At 51.6% G+C, this 17026-nt stretch overlaps 6 protein-coding genes across 6 annotated transcripts in view; 2 read left to right on the top strand and 4 right to left on the bottom strand.

Annotated features, from left to right (window-relative positions):
- Window positions 1-236: 236 nt before the first annotated feature.
- On the top strand, window positions 237-1417 carry NEUTE1DRAFT_55611 (uncharacterized protein; the record flags this gene model as incomplete). Its single annotated transcript, XM_009858543.1, has 2 exons — window positions 237-390; window positions 447-1417. The coding sequence occupies 2 exons, from the start codon at window positions 237-239 to the stop codon at window positions 1415-1417; spliced, it is 1125 nt and encodes a 374-aa protein (XP_009856845.1).
- A 992-nt stretch (window positions 1418-2409) lies between these two features.
- NEUTE1DRAFT_73650 (uncharacterized protein) lies at window positions 2410-3593 on the bottom strand (the record flags this gene model as incomplete). The annotated part of the gene is made up of 3 exons (XM_009858542.1): window positions 2410-2933; window positions 3032-3289; window positions 3362-3593. Coding segments are annotated over 3 exons (1014 nt in total), but the record flags the coding sequence as incomplete, so codon positions are not given.
- A 2588-nt stretch (window positions 3594-6181) lies between these two features.
- Window positions 6182-7174, bottom strand: NEUTE1DRAFT_115070 (uncharacterized protein; the record flags this gene model as incomplete). The annotated part of the gene is made up of 5 exons (XM_009858541.1): window positions 6182-6324; window positions 6406-6485; window positions 6524-6626; window positions 6945-7043; window positions 7102-7174. The coding sequence occupies 5 exons, from the start codon at window positions 7172-7174 to the stop codon at window positions 6182-6184; spliced, it is 498 nt and encodes a 165-aa protein (XP_009856843.1).
- A 5243-nt stretch (window positions 7175-12417) lies between these two features.
- NEUTE1DRAFT_106154 (uncharacterized protein) lies at window positions 12418-13634 on the bottom strand (the record flags this gene model as incomplete). Its single annotated transcript, XM_009858540.1, has 6 exons — window positions 12418-12453; window positions 12592-12776; window positions 12894-13008; window positions 13171-13343; window positions 13404-13465; window positions 13621-13634. The coding sequence occupies 6 exons, from the start codon at window positions 13632-13634 to the stop codon at window positions 12418-12420; spliced, it is 585 nt and encodes a 194-aa protein (XP_009856842.1).
- Window positions 13635-13952: 318 nt separating this feature from the next.
- On the top strand, window positions 13953-15198 carry NEUTE1DRAFT_106153 (uncharacterized protein; the record flags this gene model as incomplete). The annotated part of the gene is made up of 3 exons (XM_009858539.1): window positions 13953-14084; window positions 14184-14220; window positions 14357-15198. 3 exons carry the CDS (start codon window positions 13953-13955, stop codon window positions 15196-15198), a joined length of 1011 nt encoding a protein of 336 aa, XP_009856841.1.
- Window positions 15199-16217: 1019 nt separating this feature from the next.
- The window catches only part of NEUTE1DRAFT_126586 (uncharacterized protein), a gene marked incomplete at both ends in the record, with an annotated part of 2202 nt that continues 1393 nt past the window's right edge, over window positions 16218-17026 (bottom strand). Inside the window, one exon of the mRNA XM_009858538.1 lies at window positions 16218-17008. Coding sequence (XP_009856840.1) covers window positions 16218-17008 — 791 coding nt within the window. The remainder of the gene's footprint in view (window positions 17009-17026) is intronic.

Genomic DNA, 17026 nt, shown 5'->3' with positions numbered 1-17026 from the left:
CCCCCCCCCCCCCCTCCCACCCTCTCCGCGGAAGCTCGACTCTAGTCTTCCCGATATCAAGTTCAGGATTGATTGCGACACGATAATTGACGACGTTTCATCCCGGTTCCGGCTCTCGGTCAATGTCGCGCCCCTAATCTCGAGATCATCATCCGAAAAAGGACAGTTCAAGATCCTCAATGTCGACAGCCGCCGACGTCCCTAGGTTCAAGGGTCCAAATCCCATCATCCAATCCATGTCAGCAACGAAGCGATCGACTACTAGCACAGATGTCAAGAGCACCATGTCGACAAATTGGCTGGGCGCGTACGGCAACTTCATCACCAAGAACAATCATCAGGTCTCACAGATAGAATCGACCCTACGTTCCTTAACATACATCATACCTGGTTTGTGCAATCATCGCGCCGCATCATCGCTTACCGCTTCCTAACATCATCTACAGGCCGTTTTCGGGATGCCGAGATTGCCTCCGAGTCCATCCACAGCGGCGTCCAGCTCCTTTCTCTCTACCATGATACCCTGCTATTCCGTGCATCCTCCAAGCTATCTCAGCCATCACTCGCAAACGCGCCCTCTCCGCATAAACGATACATCCGCTTTTGGTTCCTCAAGAGTCCCCTCTACCGGCGCGTAGCCTATCTTCTGCAGATCGTCAACTATGTCGAGCTTTTAATCGAGATGGCGGCCAAGCGCCGCGGCGAGCGCATGCGGTGGCGCGCCGTCATCATAATAGAAGCCATCAAGGCCTTTTGCAAGCTTCTTCTGCTGAGGATAACAAAGTCACGGCCACTGATTACCCCGGTTCTGCCCGAGCGAGAGCCTCTGCCCGAAGCGCCGACCGACGAGGAATCCGCCTTCCAGGGGGACGACAGCGGATACGCCAGCGCATCAGGGTCGCCACAGCAGTCGTCACCGGATGGAGAATGGACCATGCCCCGCACCGGCATGTCGCTGCCGACATTACCTTCGCCCGGCGACATCAGCAGCTACCTCCTTTCGCGGGTGCTAACAGCCGACGACATCAAGCCGGCGGCAAAACTGGTCAACCAGTTACAAGGATCGGCGCAGGTTGCTGAGATCCTGCATATTCTGTCACCATTGGCATTTGCAGTGGCCATGGCTCGCAGCAAGAATAAGCGCAAGGCCTGGGCTCCGTGGGTGCTTGGGTTGGCGATAGAGTTGGTCGCTCGGCAGCTGCGAGATCGCAGCCTACGGACGACGCCGCTCGAACGGGAGGAATGGAGCCGTAGAGGCTGGGCCTTGGGGTGGTGGATGATGCGCGGGGCGTTCTACGAGAATATTACAAAGTCGATGGTGGAGGGCGTGAGGAGACGGATGCCGAGCTTGATTGGAGGCATTTTGGAGGATTATGAGTACCTCTGGGAGAATTATCATTTCAGCACCAGCCCGTAGTAGGCTTCAACGTTTCTGGGAAGGGCGATAGCCGGTCATACATGGCGGAGATAACGGTGTTGGTCACTGGTTACCAAGTCATATACCGTCCACGATTTTGGGTTTCGGAATTTTTTTCATTCATAACCACCCAGAAGCTTGGTTCGGCGCGTTTGGATGTCAACAAAGAACCAGTCTGAATAGTGGGTGCTTAGTAAACTTTGTTGCCAGGGCAATATCAGTGTAAGCAGGCATGGAAGCGTTGGTGATGTACGAGCATGTTCTGATTGGTTCAGCACTTTGTATATAAATACCATAATTGTGATACGACACATTCAACCAGAACTGGGCTTCTGTCCCAGTGTCGTGAGTAAGCAAGGTGCGAAACCAGAGTTCGATCAGCGATGACTAACGAGAAGCATCTGAAACAGCAACCTTTAATATAGGCTCCCAAGACTGCCGGTATGTTCTCTCCACTTGCTGCCCTTTTAACAGCACATCCTCAGGAACTAACTTGCGGCCTTCGGTCCGCCAATGATTTCAGGGCATCCAAATGAATCAAACAGACGACACTTTTTTTGACCATGGTACGAATAACGCTCAAGCAGATATGCTGGGCTTAGGCTAACTAAGTGTGTCTATAGATTTTTTACACACATCCGATTCTTATCCAACTAAAACGAGTGTCCCATCCATTACCACACCATCTTCATCATATTCCGTCATACGCACACCCTACTCTAGGTATCTGACCTAACTGATCATCAGAACCTTGAGCCCAACTAAGCCTGGTATCAAGCTTGCTTCTTCTTGGCGGGAGCCTTGGCGTTGCAAGCTGGGTCAGAAAACGCAGGTTAGTTCTTCTTAGCGTTGCAAGCCGGGGCAACGGTGGCAGCGGCCGAAGAAGACGCGTTAGTAGGGCGAACGCCGGTAGGGCGAACGCCGGTAGGGAATCCACCGCTAGGGAATCCACTAGGAGGACCACCAGCGCCGCCACCAGGGCCACCAGCACCGCCACCGTTGGAGTTCGCAACGCCGCCGCTCTCGTAGAAGGTAGCAGCAGCAGTGACGTCCTTGGAAAGCGTGGTGTTGATACCGAAGCCGATCCAGCCGAGCAGACCCTCAGAGACGGTAGAGCCGAGGTAGACGTAGTTGACGATGGGGTCGCCGACCTTCGAGCCTTGCTGAAGGAGCATGTCATCGGAGTTGAGGGTGAGGCTCTGAGTGTTGGTGTTGTAGACGGGCTCGGCCTCGACTTCGGTGATGAGGTCCTGGTCGAAGTAGATCTGGCCGACGTGCGAGGCCGTGGTAGACCGGATCGTGTTGTTGGGGAAGACGGTCGGGTCGACGTGCACCATGACGTGGATGTGGGTGGCGCGGCTGGTGTAGTGGCCGGGGAACAAGGTCTCGAATTGGGCGATGCCGTCGGCGTCGGTCTGCTGGAGACCACGCAGGAATGTGGCGTTAAGGTTGGCGGCGTCGCCGTTGCCGTTGCCGTTGGCAGAGACGCCGGAGTAGACGCCAGTGCTGTTGCAGTCTGGAACATGGAGAGTTAGTTTGATGGGTCTACCAAAGGTGGAAACAAACACTGGGGAATGATGGCGGGAAGTGGCGAGAAAGAAAAAGAAAACGTACGCCAGATCTCAAGGTAGACGTTGGGAACGGGCTCGCAGGTCTCGACATCGTAGACCTGGAGGTCGAGGGCAAGATCGACACCGGCCTGGTCCTCGGTGATGTCCTCGCGGATATACTCGCCAGCGACGTAGTAGGGGCCTTCAGTGACCTCAGGGCTGAGGAAGCAGAAGTCGGTGCTAGCGAAGATCTCGGAGGCGGGAGTCTGAAGAGTGTAAGTGGCGTTGGACTGGTGGGTGCCACGGGCATAAATGGAGCGGGCTGAGGGAAGCGGTGTCAGTCGGTTTCAAGACGGTTCATCCAGCCTTGAGGCATTGATATGGCAGGACTTACCCTCGAGGTTCCTCTTCTTCATTATCTTCTTGGCGAGCTCCTCGCGTCTAGCGATGGCGCGAGCCTCAACGCCACGGGCCTTGAGCTTGTCAGCGCAACGGCCGTAGTCGCTGCGGCCAACAAGGTCGAGGATGGCCTGACGCTCAGCGTGCTCGGCACGGATGTCATGGCCAGGGTGGGCCGTGACGGCGGTAGCGGCGATGGCTCCGAGGAGAAGCGAGGAGAGATGCATCTTGATGGTTTGAGTTCAGAAAAGACAAGATGTGGAGGTCGTTGTTGTTGTTGTCGGTGTTGTTGTTGATGATGAACAAAAGATTATATCTCCTCAGTGCGGGAAGATCGTCTGATATATATAATCGAAGGAGCCTCGTGGAGCATATCCAACCATCCGTCCAGACCGCAAGGTTCACGGCCAGAACTGGGAAGCTTGAGCCTCCTCTCACATGCCAAGCATCATACACCCATGGCGTTCTCGTCGGAGTGTGCTACGGTATAGGGCCTTCTCTTTCGAGACAACCCTGTGGTGACGAGTGCAGCTGTAGGGGAACAAGGTTCGGAGAAACTTTCTTTGGGTTTTGACCAGGGGTGGTCTGGGAGGGAAGGGCAGCAATGCCATCCATTCGTTTTCCTGGAAGACCAATTGGCGGAGATCAATATATCAAGTTAATTGCTTGCTCCGACTCCATCCATGTTGCAACGATGCCTTCGATGAAACCATTAACACGTGGGTTTGCGTGGACACTGTGAAGGAGTCTCCCGAATTCGTCACCCACGGAGCTCTGGTCAAGATAGCCCAGATTCGAAAGGAGGGAATATATGGCTGGCCTTGGGCTCGCTTGTACCTGAAGTTGTTGGACTCAAGCCGAGCGTGATCCGCTCGGTACCTCTTTCATAGCAGGTGCTCTATGGCGAACCTCCTAACGCAGCTTGATATTATGCACCCTGGACAATGATAGATTGAGGTGCTATATTCTGTTACCGCACAGACAGGCCGTGATGACGAAAACAAGAAACACTCGATGCACAAATAGCTGAGGTGGTTGGTGGCTAGGCTTGCACCCATCCCCGTTCAATGCTTGGCCCTCTCAATTCTCTAATGGAGTTGCCGGAGTTGTCATGTGTCTGGGGAGGATTCGTCATCCCGGCTCCACAGAGTCCACTTCCCCCCTGGACAGGCCCCTTGCTAGTTGCTTGAGGAGATCTGCAAGAAGAGTTAGGGCTGCTTCCGAGTTAGGGATGTTCGGGTTGTGGGGGTGAAACAGAAGGAACCCGAAGTTGCACCGCCCATACATAACGCGTTCATATGGAAACAAGACAAGGGGTTCAATTCCATGGCAAAAGCTCAACCAATGGCATCAGCTGTATTTGTGTATTTTGCCAATGAGGAAGAAACAGCCCTGGTCCACTTGGGGCTCTGCGGAAGCTGGTTGAACACAGAAGCTGGTTTTCTTCGATTCGACTCTCATCGTTCTATCAACACCCCTCAAGGATAGGCTAGACACTGCAGCAGACAGTACGCGTTCGAATTTCTCCATACGCAAGTGGGTTAAGACCAAGATGGAAGCTTGGTGAAAACAAGAACATCACACGTCTACCTCTGTGGCTCCATGCCTCTCGACAGCCTGCCAAGACGGGAGAGCCGTGGGATGAATGGGGATGAAAGGGAAGACGGAGAAAGCTGCTGCAGAGAGATTTGCAAACGCCCATGATACCTTACCCTAGTCAGCCTAGCTCAACCATCTTGTTTGACGCGCGTTTTTCGTCTGGGCATTGCTGTCAATCATCGTTAGCGAGACACTCGTGGAGGGGAGTTGGAGGCGGTAGAAGCGAAAGGAGTACGTACGTCAACTGGTCGGTAGTGGCGGTCCGGGGTGGGAAGTAGCGAGAGCTGAGCTTCATGAAGAATGGATTTTTGGCCATGACACCCGACCCCTTCACTTCAGAGATCTGAAGAACGGCCCAGATGTCTGTCCCGGTTCTGTTCTGCTTTCCATTTGCATAGCAACAGCTGATCCTAAGAGACAACATCATATCAAGACCTACTATCAGGACGGGAGAGACCGGGTTCTGTTACGCTGCGCTCTACTGCATTATCTCAAGTTTCTTGAGTGAAGTGCCTACCGCATCAGGAAGGCCAGGAGGTGATATAGCTCTTGGCAAGTTCCCCTGGTGCAACATTTTGCTGCGGCACTTACCTACCAGACTGCCAAGAAAGGAGGGAAACCTGGTTCAACACTTGTGCAGTGCGCGGAGGAACCCCCACAGCTTACATCGCACACCGATGAGGAATTCAGGGGAGGAGCCAAGAGCCGCGTTGGGTTGTATCAGCTCATGCGCCAGTCACGAAGAGAGAATTACAGATCATGCAGAGAAGCCTAGAGGTAGGTAGGCGGATACAAGTGCGGATAAAAGGAGAGTTTACACGATTAGGTGCTTACCTCCCGTCATTGCCCCGTCATAAATTCGATGGACCTGCCTAAATATTCTCTGAATGTAACGCCAAGAACTATGGTCAGAAGGAAAAGGGTGTTTCTGGAAGGTGTTATGTATTCACATGACTGGCAAAGATTGCCAACTGCAGTCGAGTAAGTTGGTGGCCAAAGCAATCAACGTTCCATTGCCGCTACTTATTTTGGAATCCTGGTTCTTTTCTTGACAGTTGGGGTTGGAGAGTGGAAAAAATGATGACGGACGACTGTGAACCTCAAGGTCAACTCCAAAAAGAATGGTTGACGAGTCAGACAGCAGAGATTGCTAATCTTCACGAAAGTCACCTCTGCTCTAAAGGTTACGCGGAATTCAAGGGCCCCTGTAAAAGAACTAGAACACTATGGAAGACGCGTCAGCAAACGCAACGAGAACCCGCGTTGACGTGTAAAGGCGGTGGCTGTATCGGAATTGTTCCGTCTCCGCAAACACTAAACCGGGGAGCCGGGGGCTACGAGTAGGCGGCCACGGCTTACCTATTACAATGAAGGCATTTATTATTTCATTACTGTTGGGAAGCGAACTACGATATTGACAACAACAAGGTACGTACGTACCAGTTAGTTGTTCTTCAATGGGACCGAACACTACTTGCCCCATCAAGAACTCTGTTCGTGTTGGTTGTGCCGTTGACGTCCTTTTTTTCCCGGCCCAATACAAAGACCAAACAATTACTTCGACTTTCCGCCTCCAGAGCGTAAGTGGCTCACATCACCGCCTTGTTGAGGATCTGGATACGCGGAGACCAGCGGGCCTTGATGGGATGGATTATGCATACCTGTACGAGCCAGCATCTATCAGCCGATGGAGCAATTTTGAGGGGAATACCAATGACAAAATTCGGGCAAATCCTATTCAAACCGATCATTGCTGTTTGAGCCATGATTGCGCGTCGTCCTCGTCAAGGGGCAGATGAGCAGCAGCTTGGCAGTTTCACTGACCGGGCTGGGTTCAGGACGACACTTGACGCTCCATCGTCCAGATGGCCTCATGGTACGACGAAAGGCCCTTGCAATATAATGGATGGCTCCTGATGACACCTATCATGGAGGTAGATTTGACGAAGCTGCAACAAAAAGCGCCATTGCCGACTTACAAAGAACAAAGAAGAAGCGGGAGTGGTCGCACAGCGACTGTCTGGCCGACGCTGTCGTTGTCTCTGGCCGTTGCTTTTTCCGTGTCAATCGAGCCGAACCTACATCATTTCAAGGGTGGAATTGAGACCGTCAAAAGGTATGGGGATGCGGCCGTACAGCACCTGAAAATTCGATGGCCGTCGCCGTTTCTGTAGGTGTTCTTGATGATGGCGGTAGAGGTAGTGGTCATGGTGAGGAGGATGAAGATGGGAAAGGCAGGAGTCGACGTCGTTTTATCAGTTAAATCTTCGACCTTCTTCGACTCCTCAGTTCTCTTTTTGCACCTTCTATTGATGCGGGCGGTCCTCGCGCCTGCTCTGGTCCGACGTGTAGAGTTATGATGTCTGTGTCTGGCAGCAGGAGCGAAGATCTAACAACCATCGTCCCTTCCCAAGACGGAAATCTTTTCACCTCTCAATTTCAAACAATCAATATCCAACTTCTTGTCAAGAGATTTGTCTCGAACCTCATTGATTACTAGATTCCCGTGAATGATTTCTGAGATGAACGGTCATGTTTTGACCGCGGTGATACTATGCAACAATTATGCGGCACTTCCAAATGCTCGAAGATCCGTTGGGTGCCCAATTTGCCAATCTAAAGAAAGATTTGTGAACATTGCATTATCCAGAATGCGGAGTGCACATCACGATACATCTCTGCCTCAATATCTGTTGATAAATTGAAAAGCACATTGTTAAGATGTCTTTTCGTTCCATGTTGCAATGAACGATTTGGATGGTCCCAGCATTACTGCACTAGTGTTTGTAATGGTCAACCTCTCTGATCACCGTCATCCAATCATCGGAACCATCCTCATCGGGTATGGTGTAGCGGTAACATCGTTGACTCTCACTTCTCAGAAGTGACTGCTCTCTCAACAGCCCCGGGTTCGACTCCCGGTATCCGAGTTACGATAGTTTTTTTCATTGATTTTTTGTCGTTCTTTGCGTGATGCGTATTTATTCTTGTCCTTGCTTTCCTTTCTTCGCTTTTTTTCTTCATATATATATATTCTTTCTTCTGTGTTTGTGCATTTTTTTCAAGTTTTCAAAAGAAAGTTTTATATCGTGTACGTCGTGGGACCTTTTCGTGTCTCCTATATTTATGTCCCGAGGATATTCGTATTGTGCTTCACCTGATCGCCCTATATAATGGTCTGTGTACATGATAGTTAATGTCCCAATGAAAAGCAATATTGGTGCACGTTTCATCCAAGCTTATCGTATTTTCATTCCTTCCTTAGCCTGAGACGAACTGCTTTTTGAGCCTGAGACGGACCAATACTAACCTCAACTACCTTTGATCGAAAGTTAGAACATACCTCCCTCTCCCTTGTGCTTCGCGGTTGACATTCTGATGCTAGAAGCTGAATAGAAGGTTTTCGCAATTACACTGAAGTATTAGTTGACCTATTGGCCCACAGTATGAAGGGAAGCGAAAGTGAGGGGCCTAAGACATCAGAGGTATCCGGCTCAGATCGAAATCCAGTTCGCAATGTTTTAGCTAGATGCGGTGCAAGTTGGAGATATTTGGATTTGGCATTTTAGTCATCTCGAGCAACATGAATTCTGTAATACACCATGTAAATCGAGTTTTGAAATCATTCGATGTTAAACGTATTGTAGCGAGTGCCTGGCTAGTATGCCCTCGGAATTAGCCATCCTCAAGTTGACAAATCATCCTCCTCTAGACAAGGCTTCATGGGCCATGGACCACTGCAGCCCAACAACCTGCTGGGGAAAAGGGTCACTTATAGGCTCTCATTTCGCGGGGAAAAGACTTGATAACTCAGAATCCGCACACCAGCATAGTAGTCCATGTGTTAGAGCCAGGACCCTGGAGAGCACATCAAACCGCTGCCAATATCACAGTGATGTGTGTCTATCATCGGGATCGCGTAATCGTTACCAGAAACTGTTTCCATCAAGCAGGCCCTTTAAGTTAGCGAACCATGGAAGTGTGCCCGCTGCTGAGACTTTTGCTACTTAGCAGCAACATAGGCACACAGACTGGTTCACAACTAACCTCCCTGGATGGATGGCAGCTCCGTATTTGCTCGGTTTCGTAATCAACCCCCGCAACGTGGCATCCGTATGCCTCGAGCGGCAATCGTCCACGGATAACAGTTTCCTGGACGCTGTTTCGGCTATGCCTCGTGTGCCCGAACAATACTGTCGCGCGGGGCGGTGGGAGCTGCCAGTTGCTTTCGCCTCATTCGACACAGCTTGAACATAGCGTACAAACGTCGAGGGTGACGAGTCACTTGACTTCCTTGCCAACTTGTCCACACCTCCCACAGACCCAGGATGCCTTCCAAAGTTTTACCAAGGCTTCTGCCGGATCAAGTCCTACGAGCCATGTTGGTCATCTTTCATTCATCGGATTGACGAAATGAATGGAAATGCTCTAGGTACGTCGGCGTCTGATAATAAGCTGTCAGCTTTTGACTAGTGAGTGAGCTAGTAACGCTTAAATGGCCTGGGCTAGGCCGAAGTCTCTGTTCCTTTATAGTAAGGTCTGGTGATTCGCACTGATCTTAACGCAGAGCTACCTGCCACGTTACTGTCAATGCATCATCAACGTAGTAACACCTCATCGCGTCCGAAAAAGCTCCTTGTTCAAGCATCAGTAAAGCGAGACATCGCCCTTGATCCAGTCCGTTATGCGTGATGATGTAAATGGGATCACTCGAAAGTTGGCATGGGTGTTCCGCAACTCAGAAGCAGTGGCGGTAGAGCGAGTAGTGTCATCGCCTGAGCATGTTAGCGTGGCAGAGAAGGAGACCGATGGGGTTGTCAGATGGACGTGAAGAGCTTGACCCTTGATCGATAGGTATCGCATGGCCATAGCCCATAGGCGGCTCGGCGGGTGCTGTGTATGCACCATGGTCACGGTTACACAACCGACGACCCAGTGAAGTGCTTGACATGCGAGTGGGTCGGAGGATCGCTGCCAGGGCCTGTTCCCGAAGGCTCTGGCCAGGCCGGTAAGACGACAGGGTCTGGAAAGCGTCGCGGACCCCGAAAGACCGATTACAGTAAAAACCCTTGCAGATGTTAACCCCCCCTTTTGCCAAAACCCCCTTTAAAATCCCCCTTTCGCTAAGAAATCTGGCTGCCGGAATCATTAGCAAAGGCGGAGGTTTTCACTTCACCGGGTATCTGAGGAGGTCACAAGAAACACGACAAGTGTCCGCCTTTTACTTCTTAGCGACATTGCATGTGTTTCGATGTATTAGCTGGTGTACGTGCTGAGAACTGTTCCAAATCTCGTGGTACTTCCAGAGGCGACGCGCCGGGAGATGTGTGCTTATTACATAGGTAGGTTGACGGTCCGTGTGGGTGTGGTAAAATTGCAATATCCGCAGTCTTTATTAACCCGGTTTGAAGGCTCGACCAAATCCGTAAGACTATTAGTTGATAAGGTGATAGTGTCACTCTCCTACCGCCGCGGGTTGCTGTTGTCCCCAGCACGCCGGGGCAGCAATGGCCCGAGACAGAGCGGCGAGCATATGTCGGATTCAAGGGTAGTGGAGATATGATGTTATAGATGCCCCTGTTGTTAATAGCTCTGGTGGGAGAATTTGACAAGCCAAAATTCCCAAAAGGGCATTGTCATCCAACATAAATGCTGGTACACAGCACGTACCTTGACCAAGGGTCGTTGAGTGGCCCAGCCCGGCAGAGACCTGAATGACACTAATCAATGACGAGAATCTTCATGTAACTAGGTCCCTGGCTCTCAGTCGTACTGTCCAGAGGATTGAAAGGCTGGCGAGCAAGCATTGGTAACTTGGCGGCCAAGATACATCTTATTGCTGAGCTGCTCCAAATCATCATCTCCTTTTGCTCGTGGAACCTGGTGCAAAGAAACTTCTGAATGAACTTGAGGTCCGAGGGCATGAAGAGAAACCGGCAGTGGAGTACGTATGATACCCAGATAGCACTTGAAAGGGGGAGGAGTCTGATCTGCCTTCAGTTTGCGAGGTCGTCTGCAACGAGCGGATGTTCGAAGGAGAGTGGTAGCTCTGTTCGGGACCGATATCCAGAGTGAGGCCCAGGCCTAGCATCCGGATGGTCCGGGCGGCAGCCGTCCGGGCGGAGGATTCCGACGCCGATCAGGCTCGCCAGAGGAGAGGGTCCAAGAACCAACCTGATGCGGCATAGAATGGAGGAAAGGCTGCTGCGCCCAACCGGTAATCTGTCGAGGTGATGTACGCTGTATGGTGGCGAGAGACACAGCCTGAAGCCCCAGGTGAGCAGGCGCACGGTGCAATCCGCTAAATCCCACCTACTAATTCAAGTTATTGAGGGCAGTTAGGTTGTCGACAGGCTTGAGCAGCCCACCAGCCCCAGTACAGACTACCTCAAGGTAAAAGGCAGCGACGACTTCCATACGTGCAGCCCGCTGCATGGTGGGACGTGCAATTGGCCAATCAGGAAGCAAATCTGCTTAGCCCGCCAACCGTCAACGTCGTCTCCTCAGGTCGTTTTCGAGTCTGCCGTCGACAACTTCCCGCTCTTTTCCCGCTTCCTTCCATTCTCTCCCTCAAACTGGAGCGACATCATCATCCACACCATTGACTCGGCAGCTTCTCATACACGTGCGTGCCGCCTAGACTGGTTTTCACTACCAATCCAGTAGGATCCTACACGTACCATGCTCCTCGTGAACAACTACACTATTCTGAATCTACGTCAACATGGGATCGACGCCACACTCCATTCCAGATCCCAACTTGGTTCCTGGATAGTACTGCTCACAGGCGTATCATTTGGCACGGATACTCAAGCCTTGCAATCCTAGAACGGTCCCAGTGGTTGCAGCTCTTTGGCTAGATCAATTGAATTCCAGCCGACCCCAACACGTCTGACCTTCATGCGCCTATCACGGCCAATCGACCCTGATTCGGTTACTCTTCCCGGATTCGAAGCAGCGACCTGAGCACGTCCAATCTCGAACCGGTGAAATCTCCCTGACATTGAGAAACCTTCAACGTCCGCCAATCGGGGGCAGATTCAGGCTTTCCTGTTGGCCTCCGTCCGAGACGTGTACGCTAACGAAAGTCTCAGACTCGGCCCATCAAGGCAAAAAGCTAGACATGTGTGTCGTACGGCCTTTGAGCACATTGTTCCTCCTGCTCGTTCTCATCTTCTTCTAGAACATTGCCTTTGTAATCCCCGAGCCATCACCATTTTTTCAACCAGCCGGTCGTGTCATTGCCACACATCCAGCACTGTGTCATTGACGGCATTGTTATCTTGGATCGATCCGGTGTTGCCTACGGGGGGTTCTATCTTGCACTATACGATCTGAGGTGGCACGGCGAAAATAAACTGAACCTTTTTTTTATGTGTTTGATGGATATGCTGAACCTGTGTCTATCTTTCCAACTTCAGAAGACATGGCTGGACCCTCGCTTCAGTCACGTCAGGTCTTCGTAAGAGCTAATGCTTTGCCATTGTTCTGGATCATCCAAGCTAATTCGAAAGCAGAATTCTACCCAGCTCTTGTCGCTGTTCCATGTCTACCGATCCACTCTTTACCCGGTGACACTTTTGTAGTGAACAACAAGGGAGGGTGCCAACTCCAAGTAGCTATAACCGTGTATGATGCGGCGGCCATGCAGTCCCGATACTGGAGTTCAGTGGATGACACAATATCTTGACCTGCCGAGGCAGCTTGTGCAATTCGTCCCCGCCAATCATGGAGGTTACTGCGGCCCTGACATCGCCAGCCCCCATACCATCTGGCACGCCTCGTTGAGTAGCCTCTGTGCTGGGTCATGCCTGTCATTTGTTGGCAATCCAAGGTATTCCACCACTTTACCGTTTGGGATCAGTAGTCTTGATGTGAATCAAGGATGTCATGTCTTGACTGTCAACTCTCTGTCCGCCAAGATACACTACTGTCGAAGAGATGGCCGTGATGGGTTGGCCAACCCACTGACTTAAGAGCTTGGTGTGCCAACGACATCTTATCAAGACGCAGGGTGAGGTACGCCAACAGAGTATTGCAGCTCTTCAGGGTATCAGACATAAGAACGGCAGCACATCGTATGCGCCCCGTGCCAATCCTTTCCACCAGATCGCGCACAAGAACAGCCCCTTGGAGTGTCACATCAATGCTCATTCTAACTGGTTCAGACCAGTAACTAGTTCCAACTTCGTGCTTTAAACGCACCGCAATATTGCTAAGGACATGGCAGTCAGGCGCCTCGTCGCCCCTACACCCTGCCACAAGCGAGTGATTATACATCAAAGGCGCCGGGCGGGCGATAGCATACTTCAACTTCCATACATGGTGCGCACAAGCCAACATGCGCGAAAGCGGGCTGTCGAACCGAGCAAGATCTGCTAGAACCAGGCCAACGTCCTAAGAGCCAACCTTGACCATGACCGGGACCCAAAAAAAACTCCCCGTGGCGGGCGCCACTGTGTAGGATAACAAGGAGGGGGTCTTGAAGTCATCCACCAATCTCTACCGTGAATAACAATCATGAAAATTCCGTGTCCGTATTGAGCCCGGTCTACAGGTCACCTTTTCCTCTCCGTCTTTCTTCATTTTTGTCTCGTTCCTGTTCATCAACCTTGGCAGAGAATCAAGAAAATCTCACCACAAGTCGCAACTCACCTCCCTGGCGTCATGGACGTTCGATCTGGACCGCACCATACGGAATTGGAGGTGAGTTTTCATACTTTCTTATCAAACTTCCAACACATCTAACAGTTGAGCAGATGGCGTATCTCCCTTTATCTCTCGACAGGGAACAATCTGATGGGCTGCGCTTCAAATAACTTCTCACAACACTCCATGACTCCGCCCTCGGCATTCAACACTATTCTAGACCTGAACAATATTCAAGCGTACAGACCTTTAGGGAGGCCTTGGAACAGACTGAAAACGCCATCGCGTCTCTCTCGGCGACCAACCAACAACTATACGAGGAAATTGAACGTCTGAAAATGACCAATAAGGAAACGGAAGCGACAGAGTTGAAGAAGAAACTTGCACAACTCAGCGAAGAGTTGACCATGTGGCGAAGGGCAGGCACTCTCAGATGCAGGAGTAAGCCGTGTCAGGAAGTATTCATGACAGTGAGTCCATCGGGTCATTAGGGTGGCTGAATCATGTCGAGTGTTGATGAAAGTAGTTCCAAGCCCTGAAGAATCACGAAAAGTGTGTCCACAACATAGGAGCAGAGAAATTCTCTTGCCCATATTGCAGCAAAACGTAAGTCATGCAGAGACTCCGGCAAACATTTTGTTCCTGGTCACTAACAACCGCAGATACGTAAAAAAGCCATCATTCGATGAGCACTTACGGCGCTGTGGGGCGACAGTTACGAACCAGAATCATTTCGATATAGTGCCAGCCGTTATATCGCCCCTAGGTGAAGCAGTCTATACAACATCTACAAACCAGACGAATTCATTCGATGATACACCGAGTTATCATTCGTTGACGGGCGCGTCGTTATCTCCTCATACAGTCCAAATGACCCCTTCTTCACAGCTGGAATTTCAGTTCCAGCCCAACGACTCCATTGCGACATTCTCATCTTCACAGCTTGGACCTGGAATAGACAACGCAGGCGCCTTCGCTCCGGAATTACACATAAGTTCGGCTGAAGGGTATTCCCCAGGGGAGTCCACACCCCCACCACACTACACCTTATCGCCTACCGATCAACGAACCACTTGCTCCATTTCAATGTTTACAGAACCTGCCTGGCACCCTGAAGAATCACTGGGTCATCAATATCAACTGCCCCTTGCCCCAGTGACGACTCAGGTCTCAGAAGAAGCGTCAAGGGCGTTGCATTTTCTCCGACCTGGACAGATAACGCTCTCGAGAAGGCAGAGCGCCCCGGCCTGTTCTTTACCTCTGATGCCGGGAGAGAATCCGCCTTTTCGTCTTAATGGACCGCCCCCGCCATTGCCGTCACATTTAACAGTAGCTGTGGCGCCGCCGCCGCCGCCGCCTGCTAGCCTTGGCTACACCGAGCAGCAGGCGCTGAGTCTAACGGAGGAACAGCCTCAAATGACGTTCCACCGTGTGGGCGACAAGAAGAAGGGGCGGATTCAAATCGCCCAGAGCAACATCATACAGCATAACACGTGCTTCACCAGCGGTGCGGAAACACGGAGCTATGGCGCTGCGGGAGGATGGTCGAATATGAATTATGCCAACACTGGGTTCGGTATGTGAGGCAACTAGCATAGCAGTTTTGTCACATACATAGTTTGGGGACATCGAAGCGTACAGGCGTTAGAAAGCTTCCAGGGACCTAGGGACCTGACTGGTCATTGGGTTCTAACTATCATTTGCTTCTCTAATCCAGTTAGGCCTTATCTTACTAGTCCCCAACACCTTGAAATCCTCTATTCTTTTTGGGATTACTTGTTCATTCCTACTGGGTAGAGATCTACAATCAAAGTTACTTGCTTTTAGACCCTCCCAAAAACTAGTCAAAGAAAAAAAAAGTCAGAAAGTAAACTTGGAGGATGGTTAACAGATGACAACCAGCTGGCAAGGCTAAAGATAAGAAAAAAAAGGTTGGGATTGCCAGGAATCGAACCTGGGTCCTCTCGGATTCGTTGTATGCCGAATTGACCACAACGAGAAGTACTGACCACTATACTACAATCCCTGTTATTGTTAGGGACGGCTAATGGGGCAAAGCCTACGTATGGGTGGGAAAAGAGGAGTGCGATGTTATGCTGTACCTCCCGCCCTTGACAGTAACAATGCTCCTGTATGACTTTGAACGCGTATCAATCAGGTTGGGTGCCCAGCGATAGAACTCTTAACTCAGGCTGCACTAATGGAACGACGTTGGATCTGCAGGAACAAGAACAGACAGTCAAGCGGCAAGAGAATGCAATTCTGTATGTAGCACGCCGACAAGCAGCAGCATGTAGGGTACCTCATGCAGAGTCGATGCCATCATGTTCATGTCTTGGTACGTATCATCTACAAGCGTCAACCATGCATGCTATTTACAAAATCATAAAACCTAATATGTAATCTTAACGCCAAAACGGTTTTTGAATGCACCGCCATGTCGCCCATGTGTCTCGGGCGCGCGTGCATTGCGCTGCACCCTGTCCATTCCATCTCATCTTTCGAGAACCCCAATCGAATACCTTGTCATCCCCTTCAGTTCATCCCATCCCATCCCATCCCATCCCATTCCACATCCCGTATGTCATCCCAAGCCGCTTGTTCTACAACAACGGCACCTTGTCATACAACCCATCATAAACCTTACCCACCCACCCAAGTGTCTCCCCTCCCCTCGCAACCACCCCCAGTCCACCAGCCGCCCACACCGCCGTCGCCGCGGCTGCCACGGCATTGATCCAAATCAACCTCCTCCTCCTCTTCCGCCTTGCCTTCCTATCCACCTCCGGCACGCCCGTGTGTCTCTCCAACACCCAGCCAGCGCCCTGCGACACACCAAACCACTTGGCCCATCCCCACACCATGTGTCCGCACCCGATCCCCAGGAGCGCGGCGTAAGCCGCCCACGACGTCCACGCATGTCGCACAAACCCGTGAGCAACGTACGCAAGACCAATGTTGGCCGAGTCCCCCTCCACCACAAGCGGCAGACCGCGGTTCATGAAGGCGTGCGCGGCCACCACTGCCGTAAATCCATACCCGCTGAGCGCAATCCAGCTGAGGCGCGGCCAGCCGCTGCGCAAGAAGCGAGCGGTCGGTTTGGTGATCCCCAGGCCCATATGTGTCTTTTCGTCGCCGGCGCCGTAGTAGCGTCGAAGATTCTCGCGGCGGCGGAGTAGGCGAGCCAGCAGACCGGCGCCAACGTGTGCGACGATGGGAAGAGCGACGAGTAAGGGTTCGGAGAGAGGCGTTTGGTAAATCTCGCGCGCGAGAAGGAGGTAGGATTCGGAGGCGGGGACGGAGCGCGCGAGGAGAGGGATGACGGAGGTTGTGGCGAGGTGTAGGGAGGCGAAGAGGGAGAAGGTGTAGGAAGAGTAGCGTTGAATGCGGGTTACTAGAGGAGGTGGATGTT

This window comes from Neurospora tetrasperma (assembly GCF_000213175.1).
Source record: "Neurospora tetrasperma FGSC 2508 unplaced genomic scaffold NEUTE1scaffold_81, whole genome shotgun sequence".
Classification (NCBI taxonomy): Eukaryota; Fungi; Ascomycota; class Sordariomycetes; order Sordariales; family Sordariaceae; genus Neurospora; species Neurospora tetrasperma.
Note: the sequence above shows the minus strand (reverse complement) of the source record. Positions and strands in the feature narration are given on the sequence as shown.